This window comes from Lepidochelys kempii, chromosome 28 (genome assembly GCF_965140265.1).
Source record: "Lepidochelys kempii isolate rLepKem1 chromosome 28, rLepKem1.hap2, whole genome shotgun sequence".
Lineage (NCBI taxonomy): Eukaryota > Metazoa > Chordata > Testudines > Cheloniidae > Lepidochelys > Lepidochelys kempii.
Genome location: NC_133283.1, coordinates 244,436 through 262,167, shown reverse-complemented (window position 1 = coordinate 262,167; position 17,732 = coordinate 244,436). Strand labels below are relative to the sequence as shown.

The window sequence follows — 17,732 nt, the reverse complement described above, 5'->3', positions numbered from 1 at the left end:
AAGAATCACATTTTTGTCAGAAAATGTCAATTTCACTGCTGTCACACAAAACCAAAGGGGAAAAAAAATTCCCATCCATCGTTACTGAAATTTCCAGCTAGGCAGAATCATAAAAAGGCACTTCAGAGCCTGGCAGTTTGATTTAAGGATGTTTGACATGGGATGCTGATGATTTGCGTTCGAACAGTTATAAAGCTGTAATTTTCTGAATATCAGTGTCTCCTGTCACGGACAATTGTCTGACAAGTCCCGTAATTTCCCATGAGTGTGCAAATTTAAAATCAACACAGATAGTCAAAAATGCTCAAAAACTCATCTTTTTGCACATCTGTCAAATTTTAAAAAGAACAAAAACTGGAAAAAAAGCTTATAAATAAACATGGATATTGTCCATCGAAATTATAAAAAATAAAAATTTCCTCTCCGTGTTATTAACAACCTTAGATACATCATTTTGGAAGTCTTCCATCAGCTAACCCAAGGTCTGAGATTCACTTCTGTGGGCTTGGGGTGGTTTTTTTGGTGCAATGTAGACATCTCTCACAGATCACTAACTGGTTGAAAGATAGGAAACAAAGGGTAGAAACAGAGCGGTCAGTTTTTACAATGGAGAGAGACACAAAGCAGGGTCCCCCAAGGATCCCCTGGGAGACAAATGGCTTCCGTACAAGGAGAGACTAAAAAGATGGTCTCCTTACCAAGATGAACAGCCCCAGTTAAGGGGGACATGAGAGAGATCTATAAAATCATAAAAAAGATGTGAAAAAAGCGAACAGAGAAATATTATTTTATTCTTTCACTTGACGCAAAAACAAGAGGTCATCTGGAGGGAATTAGGAGGTGGCAGGTTTAATACAAACAAGGGGAAGTGCTTTGTCACATAACACCCTGTGGAACTCCTCGCCAGGGGATGTTGTGAGGGCCAAAAGAATAACTGGGTTCAAAAGGGAACTCGATTGGCTACCTATCCTTCGTGAACCTAACTGGTCAGCAATGCCACCCCAGACCTCTGACTCCCAGAAGCCAGGAGCGGAGGACAAGGGAGGATCACAGCAGCTCTGGTACGGGCCACTGTCAGACAGAGGGTCCTGGGCAAGACAGACCATGGTCTGACGCAGCATGGCAGGTCTTATGTTCCGATAGTTTACAGGAGGTCAGATTACATGGTCCCTTCCAACCTTAAAAATCTCAAGAATCCCAGACATCCACCATAGGACGCTGCTCGCCGATTTACAAGGCAGACACTGGAAACGGGTGGCGGCATATGGCCCTGCGATAAACAGACTCCCACGTGAAAACCCTGGGTCGGGCCTACTGTGTAGGGGGACGCACGCTTAAATCCTAAATAAAAAGCTGTTCCTCCTGAATGTTTGTTTAAACTCCCCCGAAAATGTTTCTCCATTGCAAACGTTTTAATTTACCGGGGGGGGGTGGGGGGGGGCGAGACCGATCTGCCAGTGGGCATTGCTTTTATGATCGCCTGCTGGGAACAGGCTGCAACAACAAACGTCTGGGAGTTGCGGGTTCATTGCCCAGTGAGCGCATAGGCAGACAAAGTCCTTTCCACCTAGACAGGTTTCAGAGTAACAGCCGTGTTAGTCTGTATTCGCAAAACGAAAAGGAGGACTTGTGGCACCTTAGAGACTCACCAATTTATTTGAGCATGAGCTTTCGTGAGCTACAGCTCACTTCACCTAGAGCAAACAGTTACTTTCTGATGCAACTGTTGGGAGCGCCCAGCAAGGACGGACTCAGTTCCCCCCCCAACACACACACACTTTGTGCTGAAGTTATTTCTAGATGGGAAGCCAAGGGACCTCTGGTGTGAATCGCATGCCCCTTCAATTCGTGCACCAAGCCCAGGATTAGTGGCAAAGCCTTGTGTTTGCCAAACCCACCAGGGCCACCGGGAGCCCCAGGAAAAGCATCAGGGCAGATGATTACAATGACTGCTTCTGGCCTTAAATAAAAAAAAAACAACACCCCTATGAATCTAGACACCCCCTCAGTGCATCCAGTCCTCCCTTTCCAGCCTCACAATGCGTATGGAAAAGCCTGGAGCACAGCGGGTTTTCCCTTGCGCATGCAGGGATGACACAAGAGCGAAACCAGGCGTGGCCCTGCAGGAAAAGCCGGCTTCCCTGCATGCTGACTTCCCCTGCTGAAAACAGGGGAGTTGGTTTCCTCCGGGAGGAGAGCACCGGGCTGAGGCCCCTGGCAGAAGCAGGGAGAGGAACGAAAGCAGATGAGTTGGTCAGCCCCACCACCTTGTCAGTTGATTGGGTCCCTAACGGAGTTTGGGGACACGTTGTGCCGTGAGCTGTACGTACCCAGACACACGCTTACGTCCTCTCTCCCGGACGCTCCCTGCCCCACAGAGCTTTCCATTTTAAACAGACTGGCCAGAGAAAGGAAGAATGGCTAGATAGTGGGTTGGGGGGGAGGGAAACCGAGGCACAAACCGAGGACACGCCACACAGTCACGCAGGAAGACTGCGTCAGAGCTGGGACTTGAAACCCAAATTTCCTCTGTCCCAAATCCAGCGTTTCAAGAAGCGGCCTGGGGATAGCAGCTAAGGCAGGACGCCTGGGTTCTGTCCCCAGGTCAGCCATCAATCTGTCCCACAACACTGGGAGGTCGCTGCGCTCCCCACCCTTCCTCTGACTTGCTTATTTGTGAGCTCGTCAGGGTAAGGGAAGGGAAAGGTTTGCTTTGCAGACAAGGCCTGAGAGGTCAGACGCAGAGCAATGGCTTTTGTGTGAAGCGTCCACCCACCAGCGCCGGGGTGTTTTCGACTTTTGCTGTCTAGATAACCGACGGGAAAGACCTCCTGCCGGGAAACGACCGGCGGATTTTGGACAGCTAAGGCGAAACACCGTAAAAGAGGCCTGATTTTTAGGGCGTCGAGCACGGTTTGAAGAGGAGACGTCCCACAGATGTTTCAAGCCACTTCACCCAGCGCACGTCACCCAGGAATTTCTGCACTAAACCAAGATCAACCTAAAGTAGATATCTGGCTCCTGTTTCCATAGTGTTTGAGCAGAGCGGACAAGAAGGGGGACAATCGCACCAGGGCCCCAAGTTCCTGGTCCCCCAAAACATCTGTAACTGGCGCAATAGGGGGGAGAGCAGGACCCCAGCAAACATGATGTACCAGGGCCCCACGTTTCTCTCCGTAGGCCCATACCTGAGCACTTTGTAATCTTTAGTGTGTTTATTTTTTTTAATTTAAGGATGTGAAACTATTTCTCTGTTTTTACATGCCAGAACTTAATCACAGTAAATAAAAATGGCACCTTGGGTTTTAAACAGGGAGGCAAATTAACCACAGAGATGGCTTGCCAAGGGATGGGGCAGATTCTCCTGCACGTATGCTCGAAAAGGGTTTTTCTAGATCGCTTTCTAAAACGCGCCCTGTAGCCCGATCAGAGGTTACGGGCTCGATGCAGGAATCCTTAGGTTAAATTCCCTTGCCTGTGTTCCACAAGAGGTCAGACTCAGGTTCTTGTGAAAACTGTCCCCTTCAGCTTTTGAAAATCTCACCTTCTGACAGTCACAACTGCCCCTTCCGGCCTTAAAAAAAAAATCTCTCTCTTGCAACACCTGAAATCAGCGGAAGGCCGGCCCTGCTGTCTAAGCTCTTGCCCCTCGTAAAAGAAATACAAAAACCTGAATTCTGCTTGGAATTTACTTTCAAAAGCTCCGTGTCTTCCAGACACTGCATCTACCCCAGACAGAGCTTTTCAGCTCACTGCACACATTCCCACCCCTCGCCTGTCTCCACGGCCGCGAGGGGCATACCTTTCAAACATTTGCTGTTTTTCAGCTTTGCTCCCGGCCTGTCTGCATCTTACTCCAATTAAACACCCTGTTTTGCAATTGCTGCTCCGAGGGAGGGCGGAGAAATAACCCCCCACCCCACCAAAAAAGTCACAAAATAGTTTTGGGCCACTCTAAATCCCATCCAGAAAGTAGGAGCCAACCTTCAAACCAAGAAGACAGATGCTTTGCAACAAGAACAGGAACCCCCCCACACACATCATGTAAGCCTGTCTGGGTTAGAGGCAGCCTTCTTCTCGGAGAAAGCAGACACACCAAAAAGCACCTCTGTTATCCTGCTAGTTTAAATCCCCCTAGTCCTGCCCTGAGGGCAGGGGATGGGTCTAGATGACCTCTCAAGGTCCCTTCCAGTCCTATGATTCTGCGGAGCAACCCTGAAAGACAAACGTATCCGCAAATCCACCTCCTCCAGAAGTCAACAAAAAACTTGACCATGTGCGCGGAGACCCTGGCCCACCATGGTGTCCCGCTGCTTCCTTGTACACCCCTTTGATTGGGAGCTCCATGGTGCAGGGCCTGTCTTTTTATGCTGCATTTGTACTATATGGGATGCGGGTCCAGGACTGGGGCGACCCAGCACAATGGTAACACGCTAGAGAGAGGGAACGGGATTCAGACCACGGACCATGGGCCGGCCCACCGTCTCACTGTAACAACACGGCTTAAAGCGACTTTTACTCCAGCAGAGACAACAAAAACTGAGTACACACAGGGACCGTCACCCATCAGAGATTTAGGAAGTTTTGGGATCTCCTCCTGCCTTTAATCCTTTCTCCGCAGCCAAACGGTCTCAGACAAGAGCCTCAAGAACAACTCCAAAGCTTAATTACGACTCTAAGTGTCAACACTGTTAATTATAAATGGCTGCTCAGAGTCTTGGCAGAAAGGGCCGTCTGAAAATGAAGCATCTAGCTGTTTTGGAGATATTTGGAGGAGGGAAGAAATCCACCAGCTTTCCCAGCAAAGCAGGGGAAATCAGAGTTTTGCAAAACCCAAGCAGAGAGGTCGGGGTGCTGGCACGGAGCAGAATTCATGCCACCGAAAGCAGACGGGCTGAGAACCGTTATGAAAAGCCCCGTCTCACCAGGCAAGGAGGGGTCTCCAAAAAGACAACAGCTGATCGGAAGACTGTGCTCCCCGGAAGGAGTTTTGGTTTGGTACACAGGGCGGGCAGGCATGTGCAGGAGCGTGGGGGCACCCACACATTTTGAAAGGCAGCCAGAAAAAATCCTCTCCCCTCTTTAGGAGAGTCACAAGTTAGCACTTAACTTCTGCAAGGGAGCCCAGCGAAAGCGTATTGTCTGACTTCTGCAAAATCCAATCCCTGTTTACGTCTTCTTGATGATTCTTTTACCCCTAAACAAATCCCTCGGGCCGCCTGTTTAGCAAAATGCTCTTATGCTTACAAGCGCAAGCCATCCGGAGCCCTGCTCCCGTGAACCAGTTGCCGATCACGCCCACAGCGAGCGAGCATCCCACCAGGCTTGTAACGGCAAATGATGGTCATGGAGGGCGCAAAGCACTGGGATTCAAGAGATCTGGGTTCGAATTCCCGGCTCCGCCCACCCCCCGACTCCCCATCTGACCGTGGGCAAATAACGTCAGCACTGTAGTGCCTTGGTTTCCTCCCTACACGTAGCTCGGTGTTAACGAGACTTCCTTTTTCTGGACTGTCTGTTCACACAGATTTTGTACCAGGATAGCTAGGCCAGAGCGATACAGTCAGGTAGGCCCGACCACAGGTGTGTGGCTTACACCTTTCCCTGCTAGATTGGAGAAGCCCTAACAAGACCAGTGGCCGGAACCAAAGCTAGACAGATTCGAACTGAGGAAAAAAAAAGATACAATTTTTTTTGAAAACAGAGAGACTAATCTTCCTCACAGACGCTTTTTCAATCAAAATGGGATGTTTTTCCTACACACCTGCCAGGAATTAATTCAGCGTGGTTCTCTGCCCTTGTGTTATAGAAGGAGGTCAGACAAGATGAGCACACCTGTACCTTTGGATCTATGAATGCAGAGGGTCTTGGAAAATTTCCACCTGAAACATTAACGGGACATGTCGCAAACCGCTCCGAAGACAACCATGCTAAGTCCTGTGTCTCATTACGGATTTGTGAAATAAAAATAAAACTATCAAGGAGTTTCATTCTAAATCCTATTCTGTACTAATCTGATTTGATAAAATACAGACACGCTGGAAAGAAGGGTGGTCACTTCACAAGTTTGAGGATCATTAGGCTTCCCACAGCAAATCTGAACTCTTGCTCAAACAACCACAGACTGTTCGTACCATCCTAGAAGTTTTCTGGCAAAGCAGGAGTTATCTGAACAGCTGTTACAGCCTCAACCGCCAGTCACGAGAGGAGGATCAGACATGCTCAGAGTAAACCAGACAAGAATGCCTGACGAAAAGGAGAGGCGATAAGATACAGGGAAAACAGCAGAGCGCGCGGATAACCACCGGCGCCCAACCCCTTGCTTAAAGCCACAAATCAAAGTCAACACGAAACCACTTTGAAAAGAGAAACAGAGAGAACCGGTTTCAAAGTTATATTAACTCACCGACTGACTTAGAAACAAACCAAGCATCGAACCTGAGAGCGTGTTCTGGTAAGCAAAGATCCTTTCCTTTCCACCCTGACAAAGAGAAATTCACATCTCTGAGGGCGGAACAAAAATGACAAAGCCCACCCCGGAGAGCTTCCTGAGAAACTGGAAAGTGACACAGAGAATTCCTAGACAGAAAGCGATTAAGTAATGCATTTTTTCTCCTCCTCTCACCTCTGCACTAGCTGGCATTCAGAACTAAGGCACAATTTCCAAAAGACCAGGATCCATTCTTAGGGTTAAGAGTCAATGCTTAAATTCCTGGCTGTCACAGATTCCTTGAGTGACACAATCTCTACAAGCCTCAGTTCCTGCATCTGTAAAACGGGCGTAACTGGCATGCCTCACCCCATACTTAGGTGCACAGCACAAATGAAAACAGCATCCCCAAACTCAGCGAAGGCCAAAAGCATGCTTACGGCACGTGCTCGTTTCAACACCCATCCCCACCACGCACGCCGACGCTGGGCATGTAAATAAGAGATCAGTGTCCGGCAGCTACGCAGCCTGGCGTGTGATCAGAAGCGTCTGGAAGAAGGGGGAGGCATGTTCTTAAACGGGACCACAGCCGCGTGCGTTGGCAGTCGAAGCTTGATGAAGTTAATCCAGAAGGCGAGTATGCAAAGTGCAGCAGAAGCTAATGAAACTGTCATCAATAAGTAATTATCTGTGATAACACCCACCACGTTTTAGGCACCTCAAGCAAACCCTGCCCTGAGACACAAAGGTTGGAACAACACGCACAAAGTAGCACGCTCTGGGTTTTTAAAGGGGACGTCAACAGAGCGGAAATAAGCCCCTTTGACCTGTAAAATCCAAGCCCGGCGGGTATAAGATTTCCCACCTGTGGCATCCTCATTCTTCCGCGCTGCCTGCGACGATGGCCTAAAATGCCAGCAGCGACGACGGATTCTGGGTGCATCGGTTTTCTCAGACACTTGCCAAGCAATCCAATTTTCAGAGGCCGGGCACAAAGTATTTTCTGAAAAAAATCACGTCCCTGGACGGCGGCGTCTCAAGTCAGGCATTCAAAAAAAAAAGAAAACAAACCCTGTTGTTTTTTTTTTTTAATTGCTAAAGCGCTTTTGTAAATTTAAGCTGATGAGAAGTCGTAAGTCGCCCCCACTTTTTAACCAGCAGCTGGCGTGACGTTTCACAGAGTTTTAAGGCCAGGAGGGGGCAATTAGCCACTTCTGCTTGAGTGAAGGCAGATCTTTTTGGAGAAAGGGGGACTACCTCATCTTGATGAAAAGACTCCAAGCGGCCCTCCGTGTCCGCATGGTTAATTACCCTCCCTATTAAAATTACGTGTCCGGTTTCTAACCTGAATTCGCCTAGCTTCCATTTGGATCTGTTCTACCTTTCCCTACACATGGGGTCCGAGGACCCATGGGGGCCCACAGACAATACAAAAAATGCCCAAAGGGGGCCACATCTCCATTTGAAAAAAAAAAAAGATTGAAAACGACTGTTTTATACCATCAGAGAGTCGCGTGAACTCAATTTATCTCCCCACCACGTAGGTATAAGCAACCGGGGCAATGTCTTCAGAGGACGCACTTCCGTCTTTGTGAATCCAGAGGGCAAAGAGAAAAAAAAAACCCAACTCACTTCACACTTCTAAAAATAATCGGTGACCACACAGCTGTGTGTTCCCAAAACCCTCCTCTCCACAGGCGCAACATCACGCCCCCCACTCCCCCTCCAAAAAGCGTCCACACGGTTCCCAGAATCTGGGATACCCAGAATCACAGGAGAGGCACCTTTGTAACCTGGATCCTTTCCGGATCCATGGCACCTGTACAGCCCAGCATCCACCCACCCCTCGCAGATCCGGGTGGAGGACTCCCCAAAGTTACTGCCCTTAACAAGCTGAACTTCTTCCCACACCCACTGCCAACTTTCTCGCTCCCGATGTGACTCCGGAACACCATGTGACCAACCCATGATCCAGCCCAACTCTCTCCCCTCGGCCTTCAAACACACAGCCCTCCTCCTTAGCATGCCTCCATCTGCCCCCTTCCCATTCAAATACCTCCCAGTCCCCCCCAAATCCATCCAGTCCCCCAAACCTCTGACCCCCCATTCCCCTCAACTCCATCCAATCCCTCAAACCTCTCTGACCCCCGTTACCTGCCTTCCTGTGCCCTCCTTTCCCTAGACACCCCTCACAGAGTATTGCTCAGCAAGGGGGGGTCCCCTCTCCCCTATGCATTGCCCCCCATCCCATGCATTGCTCAGCAAGGGGGGTCCCCTCTCCCCTATGCATTGCCCCCCATCCCATGCATTGCTCAGTAAGGGGGGTCCCCTCTCCCCTATTCATTGCCCCCCCATCCCATGCATTCCTCAGCAAGGAGGGTCCCTTCTCCCCTATGCATTGCCCCCCATCCCATGCATTCCTCAGCAAGGGGTCTCCTCCTCCCCCCACCATGCACTGCTCAACAAAGGGGGACCCCACTCCTCCCATGCATTACCCAGCAAAGGGGGGGGATCCTCTCCAGGCATTGCCCCTCCCCCAACCACTTACCTGTCCTTCCAGTGGCCCCTCCGCACCATCCCTAGGGCCTGGCTGAGACTGGGGTGTAAGGGGGGGGGCAGGAAATTGAGTTGCAAACCTGACCCCCCCCCCTTTTTTTTTTTTTTTTTGCTTCTAGGGCTGTTGCATCCCGGCCGGGCCCCGTGCAATCCTGGGAAGGGCGGGAGGGGGGTGTTGCAAAGATAGGAGGGGGGCTCCCCCAGATTTGCACCGGGGCGCGGACGGAGAAGGAGGAGCGGGGCGGGGGGGAGAAGCAGCAGCGGCCGGCGGCGCCCGCCGGGCTGGGCGGCAAAGGGAAGCCGGGGTGGGGGGGGGCGGGAATGTCGCGAGACGGGAAAGGCGCCTGGCCCCTCCCTGGGAGCTGGGCGGGGCCTTAAAGGGGCAAGGCGGGGGGCCCTAGGTAGCTCCCGGGGGAGGGGGTTTTGGGGTGCAATGCTGGGGGGAACTTGGGGGGCGTTACAATGCGTGGGGGCTTTGCAATACCTGGGGGGGACTTGGGGGTCTTTGCAATGCCTGGGGGGAACCTGGGGGCTTTATAATACGTGGGGGGCTTTGCAATGCCTGGGGGTGAACTTGGGGATCTTTGCAATACCTGGGGGGCTTTACAATGCCTGGGGGCTTTGCAATGCCTGGGGGTGAACTTGGGGGTCTTTGCAATGCCTGGGGGTGGCTTTGCAATGCCTAGGGAGAACCTGGGGGCTTTATAATACGTGGGGGGCTTTGCAATGCCTGGGGGTGAACTTGGGGGGCTTTGCAATACCTGGGGGGCTTTACAATGCGTGGGGGTTTTGCAATGCCTGGGGGTGAACCTGGGGGTCTTTGCAATACCTGGGGGGCTTTACAATGTGTGGGGGGCTTTGCAATGCCTGGGGTGAACCTGGGGTTTTTTGCAATACCTGGGGGGCTTTACAGTGCGTGGGGGGCTTTGCAATGCCTGGGGGTGAACTCGGGGGGCTTTGCAATGCATGGGGGGGGAACCTGGGGTGTGGTGCAATGTTGGGGGGCTGGGTTCAATGCCTGGGGACTGGGTGGGGGGAGGGAGGGACCCTTGCTGAGCAATGCTTGGGGAGAAATCCCTGCAGAGCAGTTGCTGAGTGATGTAGCGGGAGAGCTGTTGGGGGGCCCCCCTAGGGAGAGCTGTTGGGGGGGCCCCCCTGGGGAGAACTGGGCTGCTCAGCTGTAGGCTGTCGGGCAGGGGCGCCCCACTGGGCAATGCATTGGGGTGGGGGCCTGCTGTTAACATCCCTGTCCACCCTGTTTCCAGTTCAAAGTGACCCAGCAAACCTTCTGCAAATCTGTACATGCCATGACATACCAGCCATGGGGTCACTTCCCCCCGGGATCGCCCCAGGACTGCCACGCACGGGGGGCGTGTATGGAAAAATCCCCACCACCACCACCGAGTGTGACAGACACGGCCGTGGCTGCAGAGAGTCCGAGTCCCTGGCTCGGACAAGGAGGGAAGCTGACCCAGGCTGCCTGAGTCAGCCGAGAGCCTGAACCGCTCGCTTGGAAAGCAGGGGGGGCTGCCCTATTCCTTGCAACGCACGCTCGTGACGCTGCTTTCGCGGCTCGCCCGAGCCTGGCGGAAAGGAGAGGGAAGCAGCATATTATGGTGAGATCTGCCCCAGTATTAAGTGTTGGTTTCAGAGGAACAGCCGTGTTAGTCTGTATTCGCAAAAAGAAAAGGAGTACTTGTGGCACCTTAGAGACTAACCAATTTATTTGAGCATGAGCTTTCGTGAGCTACAGCTCACTTCATCAGATGTTTACCGTGGAAACTGCAGCAGACTTTATATACACACAGAAATCATGAAACAATACCTCCTCCCACCCCACTGTCCTGCTGGTAATAGCTTATCTAAAGTGATCAACAGGTGGGCCATTTCCAGCACAAATCCAGGTTTTCTCACCCTCCACCCCCCCACACAAATTCACTCTCCTGCTGGTGCTAGCCCATCCAAAGTGACAACTCTTTACATAATCAAGTCGGGCTATTTCCTGCATAGATCAAGGTTTTCTCACATCCCCCCCACCCCCATACACACACAAACTCACTCTCCTGCTGGTAATAGCTCATCTAAACTGACCATTCTCCAGGTTTAAATCCAAGTTAAACCAGAACATCTGGGGGGGGGGGGGGTAGGAAAAAACAAGAGGAAACAGGCTACCTTGCATAATGACTTAGCCACTCCCAGTCTCTATTTAAGCCTAAATTAATAGTATCCAATTTGCAAATGAATTCCAGTTCAGCAGTTTCTCGCTGGAGTCTGGATTTGAAGTTTTTTTGTTTTAAGATAGCGACCTTCATGTCTGTGATTGCGTGACCAGAGAGATTGAAGTGTTCTCCGACTGGTTTATGAATGTAAAAAAAAGCCTGTAAAAAAATGTAAAAAAAGCCTGCTGCAGTTTCCACGATATGCATCTGAAGAAGTGAGCTGTAGCTCACGAAAGCTTATGCTCTAATAAATTGGTTAGTCTCTAAGGTGCCACAAGTCCTCCTTTTCTTTTTGCGAATACAGACTAACACGGCTGTTACTCTGAAACCTGTCTTTATGAATGTTATAATTCTTGACATCTGATTTGTGTCCATTTATTCTTTTACGTAGAGACTGTCCAGTTTGACCAATGTACATGGCAGAGGGGCATTGCTGGCACATGATGGCATAGATCACATTGGTGGATGTGCAGGTGAACGAGCCTCTGATAGTGTGGCTGATGTTATTAGGCCCTGTGATGGTGTCCCCTGAATAGATATGTGGGCACAATTGGCAACGGGCTTTGTTGCAAGGATAAGTTCCTGGGTTAGTGGTTCTGTTGTGTGGTATGTGGTTGTTGGTGAGTATTTGCTTCAGGTTGCGGGGCTGTCTGTAGGCAGGGACTGGCCTGTCTCCCAAGACTTGTGAGAGTGTTGGGTCATCCTTTAGGATAGGTTGGTTGCGGGGGGAAGCCTTTAACAATGAAGGTATCCCAGCTACTGAGCAACCCTCTTCTCTCCCTGCCGCAAGCAACGCTTTGTGCCTCTGGGAGAAATGAGTAAGAAAATCTGTTTGGAGAGGAAGCCGCCTCTTTAGGAGGTTTATGGCTTTTTCCGTGATTCGCATTTTTACCCCCACCCTGCTCCCATCATACTGACCTAGATTTAAAAAAAACATTTTTATGGGGGACAGACCAAAAGCTTTGATCTTCCCACGTTGCTTGTTTCCCTTTCATCCTGGACGACGCCAGCCGCTCTGGGCCGGCCGAAAACGTTCCTGGCGGGGAAAAATACGAGGGAACTCAGGAAAGGATGGCCAAGGGCTCGCGCGAGATAAGGTGTGAGCTGTTGTGTTCAAGAAAACTCTGGCGTTTCCCTAGTGCGCGGGGAAACAGGGAAAACCAGGGCCTGTACCCCGGCGGTGTGTACTTTTGCTTGACTGCAGGTGGCTAGAAGGGGTCAGGATTCACCCACTGTCTTAGTCCCAGTCTCCGCACTCACCAGTTGTCTCTTGTCGGGTTTGTTATTTGCATTGCCATGAGGCCTGCGTGCCCCGCCGGCTGAGATCCCTGCACGGACACAGACCAAGGGATGGCGGCTGGCCCCGAAAAGCTTCCAGTCTGGGTCTAAAACAAGAAACAAGAGCTGGGGGAAGAGAAGCAAAGAACGGAGCAGGGCTGGTCAGCATGTCGAGGGGAGAGTTTACATTACCGGCTCTAAAATCGCCCGCTAACCAAGGCAGCTGTCCCAGTGAAACGCAGGCATGGTCTATACTCGCGGTACCCCGGGGGCTCGCAGAGGCCCTCCAGGGGCTCCATCAGCTCCTCTAGATACTTGCCTACCTACCAGGTGAGATAAAAACCAGTAGCAAAGTCAGCAAACTAAACGTCCGTGCAGCCCAGATGAGGACCTCAGCAACTCTCCAGTCGCAGCGGGGCTGGGCCGAGTCTGACTTTCCGTGTCTGATTTTGTAAGCGCGTCGTTTTGACGGAGGGTGGAACGGAGGTGCAGGGACTCGACCAAGGCTGGACGGGGACTCGGTGGTGGAGATGGGAACCCAGCCTGGCCTGCCTGAGCCGCAGGGCCTCTGCTTCCTAAAACCGTAAGAGCGGCTTTGGCCTCTGCCTGCCGTAGCCAGAGGTTAGGAGGTGTGGCTGCAGGTGTGAAACTCAGGACTCCTGGGTTCTCTCCCTGGCTCTGGGAGGGGAGGGGGGGTGAGGGGTTAGAGCAGGGGGGGCTGGGAGCCAGGACGCCTGGGTTCTCTCCCCGGCTCTGGGAGGGGAGTAGGGGCTGGGGGGTTAGAGCGGGGGGGCTGGGAGCCAGGACTCCTGGGTTCTCTGCCCCCTCTGGGAGGGGAGTAGGGGCTGGGGGGTTAGAGCGGGGGGGCTGGGAGCCAGGACTCCTGGGTTCTCTGCCCCCTCTGGGAGGGGAGTAGGGGCTGGGGGGTTAGAGCGGGGGGGCTGGGAGCCAGGACTCCTGGGTTCTCTCCCCGGCTCTAGGAAGGGAGGGGGGCTGGGGGGTGAGAGCAGGGGGGGGCTGGGAGCCAGGACGCCTGGGTTCTCTCCCCGGCTCTGGGAGCGGAGTAGGGGCTGGGGGTTAGAGCCAGGGGAGGAGCCAGCCTACTCTGGGTCCGTGAGCGGACACGCCGGCTGCTTTTCACGGTTTTCACGTGCGAGAGGGGCACGGGCGGGGACCCCGCCACCCCCGGCCCACCACCGCTCCCGCCGAGGGGCAGGCTGGGCCAGCCCGATTTATGGGCGCCGCGGCGGGCTGGCGGGGCGGATCTGAGCCCGTCCGCCGGGCGTCCTTAGGGGGGTGACGTGCGGCCAGGGGGACGCCGGTCGATGTTAGAGATCATGGGGGGGCCCCGGAGCCAGGAGCTGAGGGGTTTCTATGCCCCCGGTCCCGTCCGAGTGCCGGGCAGGCTGGGGGTTTGACCCGCCGGGCTCGAAGGAGCAGCTGCCCGCCTTTCTCCAGCCCCCCAACGGTTTCTCCAGCCCCCCAACGGCTTTTCCCGCCTTTCTCCAGCCCCCCAACGGCTTTTCCCGCCTTTCTCCAGCCCCCCAACGGTTTCTCCAGCCCCCCAATGGTTTTCCCGCCTTTTTCCAGCCCCCCAACGGTTTTTCCAGCCCCCCAACGGCTTTTCCCACCTTTCTCCAGCCCCTCAACGGTTTCTCCAGCCCCCCAACGGCTTTTCCCGCCTTTCTCCAGCCCCCCCAATGGTTTCTCCAGCCCCCCAACGGCTTTTCCCGCCTTTCTCCAGCCCCCCAACGGCTTTTCCCGCCTTTCTCCAGCCCCCCAACGGCTTTTCCCGCCTTTTTCCAGCCCCTCAACGGTTTCTCCAGCCCCCCAATGGCTTTTCCCGCCTTTTTCCAGCCCCTCAACGGTTTCTCCAGCCCCCCAACGGCTTTTCCCGCCTTTCTCCAGCCCCCCAACGGTTTTTCCAGCCCCCCAACGGCTTTTCCCACCTTTCTCCAGCCCCCCCAATGGTTTCTCCAGCCCCCCAACGGCTTTTCCCGCCTTTTTCCAGCCCCCCAACGGTTTTTCCAGCCCCCCAACGGCTTTTCCCGCCTTTTTCCAGCCCTCAGGCTTGTGCTGTCTGAGGTGAGGGGAAGCCGCCCCGGTGCGAGCGTCCCCCCCACGCCCTGTCCCCATGGCCATGCGAGGGGGTGGGGAAAAGGGGGCAGTACCCCCCCGCGTCCTGTCCCCATGGCCGTGCGAGGGGGTGGGGGAAAGAGGGCAGTACCCCCCCATGTCCCCATGGCCGTGCGAGGGGGTGGGGGAAAGGGGGCAGTCCCCCCCCCATGTCCCCATGGCCGTGCGAGGGGGTGGGGAAAAGGGGGCAGTACCCTCCCCCGCCATGTCCCCATGGCCGTGCGAGGGGGTGGGGAAAAGGGGGCAGTACCCCCACGCCCTGTCCCCATGGCCGTGCGAGGGGGTGGGGAAAAGGGGGCAGTACCCCCCCACGCCCTGTCCCCATGGCCATGCGAGGGGGTGGGGGAAAGAGGGCAGTACCCCCCCATGTCCCCATGGCCGTGCGAGGGGGTGGGGAAAAGGGGGCAGTACCCTCCCCCGCCATGTCCCCATGGCCGTGCGAGGGGGTGGGGAAAAGGGGGCAGTACCCTCCCCCGCCATGTCCCCATGGCCGTGCGAGGGGGTGGGGAAAAGGGGGCAGTACCCCCCCGCCATGTCCCCATGGCCTTGCGAGGGGGTGGGGGAAAGGGGGCAGTACCCCCCCGCCATGTCCCCATGGCCTTGCGAGGGGGTGGGGGAAAGGGGGCAGTACCCCGCCCCCATGCCCTGTCCCCATGGCCATGCGAGGGGGTGGGGGAAAAGGGGGCAGTACCCCCCCCGCACCCTCTCCCCATGGCTGTGCGAGGGGGAAAGGGGGTTGCGCCCCCCAGTAACAACCCAGAGCCCTCTCGCCCACCCTCCTTCTGCTCTACAGGCCGGGTCCCCCAATATGGGGAGGGGACTCACAGGAGTGACCCCCGCACCGGTGCCCCAAAGTGTCACGCAGGGGGGGATCATCTGGGGGAGATGAGGGAGGCGATATTAATGGGGCGAGGGGTTACCATGGAAGGGGAAGTAATGGGGTGAGGGGTTACTATGGAGGGGGTGTTATGGGGTGAGGGTACCATGGAGGGGGTGTTAATGGGGCGAGGGTTACCATGGAAGGGTTATTAAGGGGGTGAAGGTACCATGGAGGAAGAGACATAAAGGGAGCTGGGTGGGGAGAGGAGCCGGGCACGGTCTATGGGGCGGCCCATGGCGGGCAGTGGGTATTCTTTCAGGGGTATATGATAGGCAGGAACACAGACGGGTGAATTATCGGGGTGCCCGTACGCACAGCTGTGATAACCACAAGGGAAGGGTCGGTACGGAGGCACGGCAGGGTGGTACCCGGAGAGCGTGGCCTGCCCTGAGTTACATGTGACCCCATGTTATTGGTTTGCACCCTGCAGGATTAAGGGGAACCCCCCCCCCCGCAGCACAGTAGCAGAGGGGAGCTCACGACTGGGGAGATCAAGGAAAACCCTGGGGACCATCACAGCAGCAGCCAGGCATGGAGGAGGACACCTGCACGTCCTTCGTCCCATTTGCTAAGTATGTTAATTAATTACTACAAAACAGGTTAAATTCAGAGGGAGTCGTTTGTATAAGGATCCTTTCCGATGGGGTAACCTGCGTTTTTAAGCGAGTTTTGTGTGTTTGCTCTCAGAGTCATGAGATAGATAGGTGGATAGATAGATACATAGAGGGGGTGGATGGGGATAGATAGATAGATAGATTAGATAGAGGGGGTGGATGGGGATGGATAGAGAGAAAGATAGAGGGGGTGGATGGGGATGGATAGAGAGAAAGATAGAGGGGGTGGATGGGGATGGATAGAGAGATAGGTAGAGGGGGTGGATGGGGATGGATAGAGAGATAGGTAGAGGGGGTGGATGGGGATGGATAGAGAGATAGGTAGATGGATGGGGTAGATAAAAGGGGTGGATGGGGATGGCTGATAGATAATGTATGGGATGAATGGATAGCTATAGAGATGGAGAGAGAGAGAAATGTATGGACAGAAGGAATGGATCGATGGATCAATCAATAGATGTTTTTGGGGATGGGCGGATCGATTGGTAGATGTGTATGGGGACTGATGGATCCATCTGTCTGTCTGTCTCCCCCTCTCTTTCTATCTGTGTCCAGCAGGTCTGTCTATCTAGACAATATGTGTCTGTCTAGTATCTGGGCAGCTGAAGAGGAAGTATTTAAAAAAAAAAATTGTTCTAATTTTCACTGGGAAATATTTCCACCAGGTGGCAGAGATGAGTTGAGTCAGGAAAAAAGTTTTGTTTTTGACTGTACGGTGTATTGAAATGCCGTGAAGTCAGCACTAAGAAATCGACCCCTTTCAGCATCACGAATTCCCAGTATTTTACCATGAGTCTCACAATATTTGATATTTTTCTTAAAGCCCCAGTTCCTGGAGTCATGTTATAACATACAAAGCTCAGCTTTTTTTTTTTAAAGATTTTAAGAGAGCTCAATTTCAGGCCCTCGCAGTTGCAGAAAACAGCTGGAAAACGTGAGACCTAAAGGCTCAAAAAAACCCAGGTATCAGCTCAGTCCTAACACTTATTAACAGACTTTTAAAATCACTGGATTTTTAAGCCAATGTCATAATTTTGGGGGGCCTCACTCCTGACTTTCATTAACACCTTGGGTTAGTGCATCCAGGCACTTTTAAAATGATCTCCATGTAGCTTCCAGTGTAGAGATTCATTCAACCTTTTGGCTAGACCCACAACTTTTCTAAGCACCAGATGTTTGCTGGTCTATAGCTTAGTTGCGAAAGACAGAGCGTATTGTTCTTTGCTGCGGTAGGTAAAAGCATGCAAAGTCTCCGATGGCTTGCTTCTAACTAGATGGGGAAGCGTTAATGCCACGGTACAAGGCACTGGTAAGACCCCCATCAGGAATACTGTGTACAGTGCTGGTCACCCATGTTCAAGAAAGATGAACTCAGACTTGAATAGGTGCGGAGAAGGGTGATCATAGGAATACAGGACTGGAAGTAAGGTGACCAGATGTCCTGATTTGGCTCGCCATTCCCCTGAAGGGATGTAAACTCTCCTCTGAGCTAAAACAGAGGTCCCTGTGAGAACATTGCATATTAAGCCAGGGTTTGGTTAGCAAGAAATGACGCGGAAGCAGGCTGAGATGCCGGTGTTGCATACAGAAGGTCACTTCAGAGATGGGGGTTTTCAAAT

General features: G+C 53.2%; 2 protein-coding genes across 3 annotated transcripts in view; one reads left to right on the top strand and one right to left on the bottom strand.

The window, feature by feature from the left end:
• The window catches only part of KIF1C (kinesin family member 1C), a 33,979-nt gene extending 24,696 nt beyond the window's left edge, over window positions 1–9,283 (bottom strand). Inside the window, 1 exon segment of the mRNA XM_073326481.1 lies at window positions 8,979–9,283. The gene's annotated coding sequence lies outside the window, so the exon portion shown is untranslated.
• A 58-nt stretch (window positions 9,284–9,341) lies between these two features.
• The window catches only part of INCA1 (inhibitor of CDK, cyclin A1 interacting protein 1), a 28,126-nt gene continuing 19,735 nt past the window's right edge, over window positions 9,342–17,732 (top strand). The window contains exons 1-6 of one of the 2 annotated variants that reach the window (XM_073326531.1): window positions 9,342–9,387; window positions 10,252–10,602; window positions 11,597–11,678; window positions 12,410–12,813; window positions 12,940–13,066; window positions 15,930–16,071. In XM_073326531.1, coding sequence (XP_073182632.1) covers window positions 16,031–16,071 — 41 coding nt within the window. In that variant the 5' untranslated portion in view covers window positions 9,342–9,387; window positions 10,252–10,602; window positions 11,597–11,678; ... (1 more) ...; window positions 12,940–13,066; window positions 15,930–16,030. Of the gene's footprint in view, window positions 9,388–10,077; window positions 10,603–11,596; window positions 11,679–12,409; window positions 12,814–12,939; window positions 13,067–15,929; window positions 16,072–17,732 lie in introns of those variants that run through there. The other variant, XM_073326532.1, reaches the window with a different exon arrangement.